We start from the raw sequence: 12,441 nt of genomic DNA, 5'->3' as shown, positions 1-12,441 counted from the left end.
AACAATACGAAAGAGATATACTCATATATTATGGACATATCGCGCGCTGTATCGTGCGCTCGCTCTATAATGAAGAACTTACTGCAATAATGGGCTAACCCACATTTTGTAAAGACAGAGAAAATAAACTCCAAAATTAAAGTCACGGGAAATAGTAAGCTAACGCATGTTTTTACAAAACATGGGTTAGCTCATTATTGAAGTAAGCCCTCCGGTTTAAACATCACGTCGATCAAAAGTCGAAAAAATCTTTTTCTCAAAAATTCAAGTTCTCATATCGAGTAAACTTCATGAGCGGAACCAATTTAATATTTGCTGCTCTTTCAATGAAAATAAATAATTTTAGTATACCTTTTATTTGTTTCTAAAAGTAAAGGAAAGCTAATAAAATGTAGATGTAGAAATAAGAGATCTTTGTGTAGAATCATAAAATTTAAATACATTAAATAAATGTATCGTGCATAAACGATAAATAAATAAATTTTGTTTTTCCCTCAAACAATGATAATATTAGTAAAATATTTAAGAGACTCAATTTTATAATCTCAAACTACAAATCTATTTAATTTATTTAATTTTGTGCTCAGAAAGCGAGGAAGAGTTTGAATGTGTTGTGCGATATAATCCGCGTATCGCTACAAAAAAAAAATACACGTTTCAACTAAACATAAAAATTTTATGCAACACCTATAGTCGTTTATCCTTTTTACAAAATTCGATTTATCATATGTCTTGTAAATTTCTCTTGATTGCTTGAAATTATCTTTGTTACTTTGTTGTTTAAAATTTGACATCACGTTACCCAGAATTTTGCACAGTATTAGTTCGATTAATCGAGCGAAATAAACTGGCAACGATTCAGCGCGTGTCTTTTACCGTCGTTTCTGACAACGCACGAAATCGAGATTTTCAAATTGACTAGATTAGCCCAACAAACTCGCGTGTTGCGTTCTGACGTATAAATCTGAGAAATGGGAAGAAGGCTGGCAGGCAGATATTACCGCATTGGAACTGGCTCGTTCACTCCATGGGCAGGCGTTGATCAACGAGACCGCTTTCCACGTCGGTCACGTTGATGGTCGATCATTCCGCACGCACTCCGCTCGATATTGCACGTTTTTTTACGCATATTTCAATGGAACGTTTTAGAGGGCAACGAAACGTGCCCTGTTCGTGGGGAAGGGACCGCTTTCTAGGTCTCTGCCGAGATCCTAATTAGAAACGAGATCGTCGGTGACCGATCGGCCGAATCGTGTCGCCGAGTTAGGATTTTGGCATCACAGTAAGGGATAATAATCGTGTCCGCGGCCGCAGAACGAGATCGGTCACGAGCCGCTGCTGGTGGACAGGATCGGCAGGTCGCGATGGGCCTGGGGATCCCTCGAGTGCGCATCTCGTACGGCTCGGGAGCCGAAGACGCGCTCGCAACCGGGCACAGTGCATCTAGCCTCCTCTTTGCGATCGTCCGAGCCTGGTGAAGATACAGGCGAACCCGAAATAGACGCGTGCCTGTTGCCCTGCTCCTGGGTCAGCCGCGTCAAGTGATTCAGATGCTGATGAGTGAGGCCGTTTAGGCCAGCCAAGTGAGACGCGAACGAGGTCAGACCCGGGAACGTGGCGCCGAGATGCGGCGGCAGCAGAAGCGGATGCGGCGGCGGTATCCGAGCCGCTAGATCGACCGCGGACGGCAGTCCAGGTGCTAAGGGGTACGCGCCCAATGCGCCGATACTAGCGTCCGCATAGAGCCGTGCCAGGAACTCGTTGTGTAGCAGTGGGTTCATTTGCGGGTCGTCGACACGCGGCGATAGGCTCGGTGGCAGGCTGGAGGAGAGCGGCGGGCTCGACGAGGTTGACAGCAATTTCCGGTGCAGATTGAGATTCGCCGAGTGGCGATCACGAGATCGTTTCGAGGGAAAAGCCGCATTACAGCCGTCCACGCTGCAGCGGTGCATCAGTTTGAGGTGGACGTTCTGATAGTGGGTCTTGACACCGAAATGATTCTGAAAGACCTTGCCGCAGGCGGTGCAACGGCGCGGATTCTCACGGTCGAGCGGCACTTCCTGGGTGCTGACGAAGCCGCCGTTCTCGTAACGCGCGTACGTGATCAGGCTATTGTCCGTATCCATGGCCACTGTGGAGGGTGAAGCGCTGGAAGAACGAGAGCCACGTGAGGAGTTGTCCATGGTGATCTCCTGGTGGGTCTCCGTGAGGCTGATAGGGCTGGTAGAGCCGCGGCCAGACCTCGAAGCCACCCGCTGCGGCATCGCGCATCGACCCTGCGACAAGGACTCGAGTTGACGCAAAGTGTTGGTCGAGGAGTCGTGGGAGAGGTCGTCGGCTGTCGTTGGACGGCTGTCGACCGAGCTCGGGGCACGGGGGGGATCATCGGGACGCTCACCTTCTTGATTGCGCAGCGCGTCGTCCATCTCCTCCTCCTCATCCTCCTCCTCCTCCTCGACCTCCTCCATGGGCTCATCATCGTCGTCCTCCTCGTCCTCCTGGTGCTCCTCGTTGTTCGTCGGCCTTCCTTCCTCCTGCGTCACCTCGGCGGGTTCTTTCTTCGCGATCGTCTCCTCTTTCACCCTTGTTGACGTTTCCTCGCTTTCCGTGCTCAATCGTCGATCTTTCTGCTCCGACGATATCGCGTCGGGATCCTTCCCCGTTGCTGTCGTCGTTGTCGTCGTTGTCGTGGTTGCCCCGCTCGATGTCGTGCTCGACGACGACGGCGGCGCGTTGTTGTCGGTCTTTGGTTCTGGAGTGATCTGTCGTTTCGGCGACTTGACCGAGCTCGCCCTCGAGCTCAAATCACGCGGCTCGTCCTGAGGTAGATCCTCCGCGTTGTCTTGAGAGGAAAAAGTATCGCGTCGATTAGTCGTAGCTACCTCACGCTCTCTATTGCCGGTGTCCGGAGAGCGCGAGTCTGATTCGCGATCATGAAAGATGCTTTTTTGGTTCCTCGGCGAGCTGGGAAGTATCTTTCGCTCCTCCGCCTCAAGCCTGGACATCGACATGTCTTCCGGCTGATTCTGAAATTCTGCTATCGGCGCAATGCCGTCCGACAGACACCGCCGCTGTTGAATTCGCTGCTCCTCGTCGTTGGAGGAGTCGCCGTCGGTAGACGAGGAATGCACCTCCGCCGGCACAGCGCATCTCGTGGGATGCTGGGATTTTCTTTTGCGCACGCCTCGGCTGTGGAAGGAACTCGAGTTGAGCGAATGCCGATTCACGGAGAAAGGTTGCTGGTCAACTGTGCCCAGCATCGAATCGTTATCCTCGTTGCTGTCGGGATCGTTGCTGGCAAGGTCTTCGTCGGCGGTGTCGCCAAAGTAGAGCTTCGGCCGTTTCGCCAGACTAAAATCAGCCGGCTGCTCGTCATCTTCGTTAGCACGCAACGGTTGTAACCTCGATGGCAGATTACTGCTTTCGTCCTCCGCGACCACGACGATACCACCATCGTCATCGTCGTCGTCCTCCTCGCCTTCCGGTATCATGGATGACGCCTGGGTGGACGGCGAGACCGCGCTAATGGATGCGCCACCACCGGAACCATACGAACCTCGCGCCGTCGTTGTAGTCGTGGTCGCCCCGACGCTCGACATCGGCACTGGCATCGTCGTCGAGGCCGTGGTCGTTGACAGACCCGTGCTCGCCATTCTTTGCTGCAGCGCAGCCTCGTCGTAGCCAGGTCTGCCCTGACCCGCTTGCGTGGACGACAGATCCAGATGCTTGAAGTCCAGCGCGCACAGCGACGCCGGCGAACGGAGGTCTGGCGGTGGCGTGAGCAGTGGAAACGAGCCGAACGGTAGATGATTCAGTCCAGTAGCGGGAACCGGGAGTCCAACCTGCGGTGGTAACACCAGGGCATGCGCCATGGACGAGCGGCCGTCGTGCGGAGAGATTTTGCGGCGCAGGTGCGGTGAGTGCAGTTTCGGATTTGGATTCGCGCTGTGTCGGTTGCGCGATCTACGCGAACTGAACATCATGCTGCAACCCTTGACGGTGCACTGGTGCATCTCGCGTAGGTGCACCGCGCTGAAATGGATCTTCAGGGCGCCCTTATCGCAGAAGGTCTTCAAGCAGACGTTGCACTGCACGCGCTTCTTGCCGGTGGTGGGATTGATGAAAGGTGTACCAAGATTCGGCGGCATGTTCGCGGCGGCGGCGCCCCATTGGCTGCCCGGTCGCTTACCCGGAGAGTGCGGCTTCCTGCCGGGTATGCCGGGTGGCCTGCCCAACGGCGTCGCCTGGAGCGACAACGGCGGTGGATGTCGTTGCTCGCAGGAAATCACGTGCTTCGACATAGCGGAGTCCCGTCTGCTAAGATTCAACGCGCTGTCGGAGTTTTCCTCATCGTCCTCGTCCTCCTCCGAGCCGAACTCACTGCTCTTCTCACCGCCGCTGTGCACGTCCGCGGGCACGGTGAGTCCACCGATGCAACCGGGTGATTTACCCATCGGTGGCGGCGGAAAGTGCGTTGGGAAGCTCGGTGGTAGCGCTCCGGAGGAGACCGCGACCGAGAGCGGATGACCGAAGGTTAACGCCGAGGAAGAGATCGGTGCGACCGGCATATGCGGCCTTTGCAGCTGCGACGTCGCGGATGGGTGATGAGGTGGACTGTGGGGACTCTGCGGATTCCTCATTGAGGACTTGCGATTTTGCAGGAGCTGCTCCGCGGACGGTGGCGGCGGCGGTAAAGGCGGGAATGCCGGCAATCCGAGAGTACCCAGCTTTCGGAAGTCGAACGGCTGCATGCTCTGCAGCCGATTCAACGGCGACACCGTTAGATGAGAGTCTAAGGAACGCGGTGGCGAGTTCGCTCTGCTAACACCGCCGGTAGGATTCGTCGACGAGGAGTAGTGCTTCTGTGCCGTCGGCGACATCGAGGGATGCGAGATCGACGACGACGATGGCGGTGGCGGCGGCGGGGGCGGTGGCAGCGGATGCGGCAGCCGAGAACCCGGTGGCGGTAGGCCGCAGTGAAGCATATGCAACGGGGGTGGTAGATGTGCTAGTGGCATCGTCGGTGGCGAAGGTCGTCTGCTTGGTGACATAGCATCCGTACCCGGCGTTCCGGCGGCCAGCAGCAACTGCTGCACGAACGGACGCGTCTCGGCGAACCTGAGGAACTGCTGTAGGACCAGCGGTTCCTCCTCAGCCGAGCAGATACTCCATCGGTCCAGCACCGGGCCGTTCTGCGAGTCCTACGAACAGAAGAAGAGAAGAATTGTCTTTTGGAACTGTCACGAAGGAATCGTTCACGCGACGAAATATTCAAATCGCGAATACGCGATAACTGATTTATTTAAGAATACTATCGTTCGTCAAAATTATATACCGACTTCTATAAATATCGCATTTCTAGGAAGATGACTGAAATCAATTAGTTGTTGCAATGAATTTTTAAAACAAATAGATAAGATGCGCTAAATGCGGTCGAGGCTGAATCTTGCTGCCTATATATATAATTTGGCTAATAATTTCTACGTAAGTTTAAACACAGCTTTCAATTCAATAAACTGCGCGCCCCGATTGCTTTCGGACTTGAAAACGTAATCATACAAACTACAGCTGAAATAATAATATTGCGAATTAAATTGGTTCTTAACTTAATGCACCGCGCTATTTAAAACACATTGTAAAGGACACATTAAAAATTTATTGCGATAGAAGAAATTTTTAACTTCTGAACGAAATTTAATATAATATATTCGATAGCGTGGAAACAAAGGACAAAGAATTTTTCCGAGGCGGTTTCCTAAGATATTCTTCGCGGCGTTCTTATACCGCCGGTACACACGATTACACTGTTTAGCCTATGCGGGAAATTACGTAAATGCGCAAATCACGCGGTAAAGAACACGCGATATCGTCGATCAATTCGCACAGCCGCCGACGGTGAACGAGGGAGGGGGGGAGGAACGTTTATTCTTATTCGACCGTAATTACACGTCGCGATAAAAAAAAAAGCTTCCCATATTGTCAACCACAGAAGGTCACGCGTCCCCGCTTGTGTTCCGTTACTTTTGTGAAATGGAATACGCAAAAAATGGCTGATAAATAAAAAGGTTTGATTGATGACGCTTAATGTAGCGGGTAATTAGTTCTGCTTCGCCTGTTAGCCAAGCGAGATTGCACTTAAACGCGTTAAGGATTTAACCTTGCATCCCGACGGATATGTATACGTACTCTCGATCTGTCTTCCTCTCTCGCGTACCTACTTTATTAACGATCCGTTTTTTTTTGCGGATCGAGTTTTAGCGATTTGTCATTTGTGCTCCGCTGAAAATCCCAGCGACATGAATAATCCCGCGGTAAATTCCAGTCACAATTCTCGGAATCAATTTGTTTCTCGCTGGAAACTAAAGGTAAAGCGTTAAAATAATGCTCAGAAAAGTAGGTCACAGTTAAACGATAATCTGTCAAAAGTTACTATTTAATATTTAATAAGAAATTAAAGCGGCCCTAGACAATATCATTGTATACGGTATAAAATATATTATGCAATATTATTGATCGTCTGGAGGATCTATATTGAGCTGCCAGACTGTTCATTTTAAATTGTTTACATCAATGATATTACAGAAAATAATTACACAGTAATATTCAAGCGTCTAGAGGCGTCCTTTTAATTCTTTCAATATTGTCGTTTTCACTGTGCAATAATATTAATCTTTTAGAGATACGCGCGCGCGTATAAAGTTCTTCGCGATAAATGAATGTGTCACTTTCGTCCATTGGTTCGTTTTCCTTTTGTTTCCACTGGATAAGCGTTTCCCTGTGAAAATCCCGGATGTTTCTCGTCTCTTCGATCGCAACCTCGCTTCGCGATCGTGTTACTTGACAAAGGTTAAGCTCTCCGTCTCGGCCTCTCTCGCTGAGATACGCATCCTGCCGAGAGGAACATTAAATCTGGCGATACGCTTTTGACGTTCCACACGGACGTCACGTATCGCACTCATGTGGAGTCACGGCTTCTTATAAATTCAGGGTGGCCGTGTATATAGAGCACAAGTTTGTCTCACTCTCTTTCCGTCTCTCTCTCTCTCTCGCTCTTCTCGCCTCGCAGCTTGTATATTTACACATTCCAACGGAGCTCGACGTAACGCAGGACGCCCAGCGCCGCGACGCTTTTCGCGCTCGCGTCCCGTTGTATATTTCTTCAAGCACGCGCACGCGCCGCCGTGTATATATCGCACGCACACGACCGGGAACGAGACACGCACTCGTCGGCGGTCACACGGCAGTGTGGTCGCCGCCACTCCGAATTCGATCGCGGGAACGACGTCGTTATTTTTCGCCCCGGGCCAACCGCAAAAATAAAGAATGTCAGGCGAATTGTCGGCGATCGCGCACCGGCAGATATAATAGGCGCTGCCACAAAGTTTTTGTTCTTCCCGAGAGAATCGATTCGGCGCTGTCATGGCATTCGACTCAATCTCGGAACTGTTTATAAAATATTCTTCTTCTTCTTTCTCTTTTGTAAGATATATAGTGTCTAAGAAACGACACAGTTTTGTACATTTTGAAATTCTCATTGATTTAGTAAAATTAGAAAAATGAAATGTACGGGTTCAAATTGATCGAAGAATCCGAGAAGATGAGGCAGTATTGAGAGGAAATTGTTTGGTATTTATCACTGGTAATATTGCATGGTAAAATGATTATGGTTAGAAGCTCCTTTTTTATAATTGTTACTGCTCTGATGTTAATAATAATAATTATTATAGTTATACAGTTTACACAAAAATATATAATTATTATTACTAACGTTATAACAGTAATAAGTATTAAAAAAAAAGCTTCCAGCCATATAAACATTTTACTACGTAATTATAATCACAAATATCAAACACTTTTCCCTCAGTGCAGCAGTATCGAATAGTTATCGAATAACTATCGATAATAAATGAGAAGATATTTGTAGAATATTCCAACATTTTAGATAGAAAAGAACGTCGTGTTTAACAAATGCGATTAACAAATAATTCGTATTTCGCTGGATCGCGTTCGTGTGAACGAGAGATGCTTAAAAAAAAAAAAACGAATTTAATTTAAACGAGAGACACGCATGCATGTACAATATATTTTGAGGTATAAGCGAAATTATTTTTCTATAAAAGTATTAAACGGTGCTCACGCGACGCAAACGGTGGACGGTATTGAAACAACACACAGGCGAAGATAATTGAAAGCATATGGATGGAGAGACAATGAATAATGCTCGTAACGTACCGCTACGTTACAAAGTGTAATTTTCTGATTTTTTATTCTCGCTGATGGTAATTCAAACCTCACGTGGCGGCGACAGCTGTGACCGTCGCGTATTATTTTCCCTTAGGAGATCGCATAGATTATCGTCTGATGAGGCGCGAGTAATGTCACACCGTTTCTCACTGTGCGCGACGACGTTTTTCCCGCGTTACTCTCCGCGATGAGTACGCTCTCTCTCTCTCTCTCTCTCTCTCCTCTCGTCTCGTCTCTTCGCGTAATTTAAACATTTTTACGTACATTGTGATACCGCGTACGGGGATTCGTCACGCTGTTCTTTCGCACGCATTATCCATTCTCTTCTCTCTCGATCACGTCGAATCGGGCGACAAAATCCTGCATCGCAACGGTATCTCGCTCTATTGAAAGTTACGTAAATTGCCAGTGCTAATTGAACGCATACAAGATGCAGAATTCCACAATTTCATTCCGTTATCATAATTTCGTTGTGGCCCGCAAGAAACTTTTTACTCGTCAACCTTGAAAGTTCTCTTGAAAAGAAGATGTCTTCGTGCCGCGAAGAGTTGAGGTCTTTGGTTCTGCAACTATCGCGATGGACAAAATTTAAATTTGAAATTTTATAACCGTCTCAATTCTTGCCTGTAAATTCGTCGTTTTTTTCTTCGTTCACGCGAGAGAACAAACGATTTTGTTTGAGTATTAAAAAATTTAATTAGATATAGACCTGAACATAACATTTTGTTCGACTATCAAAATAATTTCGCAGAATGTTCAAACTGCTTGCTAGAATGTCAAAACATTTTGTAGCGCTGCTTGAGATTGTTACGTAAACATTCAGGTGGTTCAACCAAATTATTTTCAAATTCATCATAATACGGAGAAAGAAGAATGATTTTGCTCAAAGTAAACCGAAAAATTTAACTAGATACAGATTTGAAAAAAATTGTGTTGAATCAAAATAGGTACAAGACTTACTAAAGTATCAAAACTTTCTATAGCATTGCTCTCATCATGCTTGAGATTCCTACACAATTATTTTTGATGGCCCAACAAAACTTTTCAGATCAGCATCTAGCTGGAGCTTTTACATACACACTTCATTCTTTCTACATAATTATCACGTGTAGATCTCGGAATTGAAGAAAAGAGGCAGAGCGTATGTTAGACTCCGCGAGTCTTTACGTCAACAATTTTCTACTTTACGCGTCCATCATTTCCAGCTGCTGTCGATCTTCGAGAGGTGACCTCTCGAAGGCCGAGGATGCTTTTCCCATAGATCCGCTATTTCACGAAGGATTCGATGGTACCGCGCGTCGTCGTTTTGCCATGATCGCGCCGTACACACGTGCGTGACGTTTGGGGGGCGAAGCGGGGAGGACTGGAAAAAAAAGGGTTCTGCGAAGCGCTTAAACGCGGCTCTCTCTCTTTACGTGAAAGGACCCGGACGATCGTGTCTGAGAACGCAAGACTACCGTGCACCGTGAGACTCAAATTTTAATCCCGCACGCGAATGAGGCTCGTCGCTCCGACAACACTCGACCTTCCTTCCCATCCCTCCCGTCTCTCTCTCTCTCTCTCTCTCTCCCTCTCCCCTCGGTCACCTCCACCAAATTCCGCGGCGTGGAATTTCGCCGTTCCGTGTGCTCCCGCGTGTCCGATGGGACGCGAAATGAGTGTGGGCGAGGTCGGTAAATCGTGGCGAAAAAGGAGGTCTTACGATGAGAAAGATTAAAGAAATGGGAAATCTTCTTTTCTTACAGCCTACCTTCGGAATATACGCTTGAAGAATCTAATAATTACAACCGCTATATTTAATAGAATTATGTTAGAATTGGCAAAAAACTTCTCATAAATAATATTAATACTGAAATTACAAGAATTTGTCTCAACTCGTGGGAGTCTCTTTTTCAATAAAAATTTAACATTCGTCTTCAAATTAATCTGTAATTAAAAATTATCGCCTATAAGAGGCGATTCAAATCCCATCCCGTGATTTCTATGTTTCGAATTTGAACATTTTTATTTCGGACATATTACACATCCAATTATTTTGCAAGAAAAAAATATCTCGTTATCTAAGATTTTTATTTAAAAGTATATATATTTCTTTTAATATTAGCAATATTTAAAGACTCGTTTTCGAGTCGCGCAAGCGCAGATTTTTAATAAAAATTCCGCAAAGTAAATACAATAATTGCTGAGAATGAAATGTTTCGACATTCGAAGTCAGCTCGAAGAGCTCAAGGGTATCTTTAATTAAATTCGAATAGGTGTAGTTAATTTCAATAATAACGCGCGTCTGAGAGCGCCTCGAAACGTGAACGAAAACGCGACGCGCGATCCTGGGAACTCCGGTGGCGGGAATAAAGGAGGCGTTAAAAACATGACGCGAACCATTACCGCGTTATTGCATAATGGATAATTACGAGAGCCGAAGAAGTAAGATAAACTTCGTTTTACTTGCTCGCTCATTACGTTTCCCTCAAACCTCGTGTCCCGCGTGTACGATTCGCGTAATTCTCGCGTCGTTCACGCAATTCCATGTATATTGTTTACTCTGTATCATTAGTCGTTAATTGATAACGAAACTGCAATCTTTGATAATTAAGGAACGTTAAGAGAAGGAAACAATTGATGAGCTACACTAAAGAAACGATACAAGTCATAAGTTTAAACTTCTTTAAACGACAAATAATATCTTTTTTTTTTTTTTTTTAAATCAGCCGACACTTTTGATCCCGTAAAAACTTTTCCTTCTTTTCTGTATAAATACAAAAAAAAAACCGATCTGCAATTATGGGCACCGTCAACTTGTTGAAAATAACAAATGCTTGATTCGTAGCGAAGCAGAGTACGTGGCGTATCGAGCTCGATTCGAATCGTTCCAGTTGGTGCTGCCATCTGGCGAGACGGTTACTGGCGCGAAGTACGACGCAGTTTGGTTTTCACCGAGAAAGAAGCGACAGTCGCGGCGCGATGGCGAAGGAAGAGGTGGAGAAGGAGGAGGAGGAGGAGGAGAAAGAGAAGGAGACGACGGCGGCAATGGCATCCGTGACTGGACACTGCATATGATTTCACGGTAAGTGGGCCCTGTCTTATTCGTGGGTAGAAATCGTAAAGATCTCGCGTGGATATCCGCCGCTAAATTGGATTGCAGCTACCTGCGTCTATCCTCTGTCCTCCTCGTCAGTCTATCTCACTCCATCTTTGCCTCTTCTTTCTCTCTCACTTCTTCTGCTTTGTCCCCTTTGACTCACTCCCTTGCGCTCTTTGTCACGGCCGGCGCAACTGCGCCGTTTTACTTCGAATTTACTCACGCGCTCTCGTTAGCGATGCGACAATCGACGATGGACGAAGAGAAACCGTAGGTCGCCGACACGTCGTAAAACGCAACCGCGACGCAACACGCCTCGAAGTTTCACCGGAGGCGCGACGAGAAAGATCGGGAAAATGGCGCCTTTCGCGGCTCTGCTCGCGCGACTCGGAGACTTTTTTTTTCTTTTGTGTCTGTCACTCGGCCACAGCACAGGCCACTGAGATTAGAAAAATTCTACCTCGACGCCGCGACAATTCGCGAATCTTGCTGAAATTTAGATAAAGTTGGAATCGAAATTTCTCGAAATGCTGAACACGACACTCCGATTGTCTCTTCTGACATATCGAATACTATCTAAGCAACATTCAGCGTTTGAAAAAAAATCTTGAAATCTAGGTAAAGTTGATCTCAGAATTGAAATTTGTCAACATACTAAACGCGACATTGCGATTCTTCGTCTGCTTTGACATCGGGCACTATCTAGACGACGTTCAGCCTTCAGCGTTTAAAAGAAAAAAAATGTGTGATAAGAGTACGAATTCTTACATTACATTTGAAGGACTCCCACGCTGGACAGTGCTTGCATCATACCGCTGCCAAGATAATAATTTACAAGCGTGATCTCGAAACTGCGTGCGGTACGCAATGATCTATTTTCTGCTTGCGTCATTTTTGTTCCAACAGCCACTCGCATAAGACTCGCGGCAATACATCCGACATACGTGACACTCCGTTAAACAACCGCGGTAAATAATTTTCGCCGACATTAATCGTAACATATTGACAAAACTTGTAGGAACGCGGGCGGTCGGACGTTTAGCACGCCAAACGTACATCACGAATGCGTGACAAACCGAGAGAGAGAGATAGAGAGAGAGAGACTGTACTTTGAGAAG

The 12,441-nt window shown here is 47.1% G+C and overlaps 1 protein-coding gene across 1 annotated transcript in view; it reads right to left on the bottom strand.

Annotated features, from left to right (window-relative positions):
• Positions 1-601: 601 nt before the first annotated feature.
• The window catches only part of LOC108750344, a 298,608-nt gene continuing 286,768 nt past the window's right edge, over positions 602-12,441 (bottom strand). The window contains exon 6 of the mRNA XM_018489734.1: positions 602-5,201. Within this exon, the coding sequence (XP_018345236.1) occupies positions 1,326-5,201 (3,876 nt within the window). The 3' untranslated portion in view covers positions 602-1,325. The remainder of the gene's footprint in view (positions 5,202-12,441) is intronic.

The sequence above is a fragment of the Trachymyrmex septentrionalis genome, unplaced genomic scaffold (assembly GCF_001594115.1).
Source record: "Trachymyrmex septentrionalis isolate Tsep2-gDNA-1 unplaced genomic scaffold, Tsep1.0 scaffold36, whole genome shotgun sequence".
In the NCBI taxonomy this organism is placed as follows: Eukaryota; Metazoa; Arthropoda; class Insecta; order Hymenoptera; family Formicidae; genus Trachymyrmex; species Trachymyrmex septentrionalis.
This window is presented reverse-complemented; position numbering and strand designations above follow the sequence as displayed.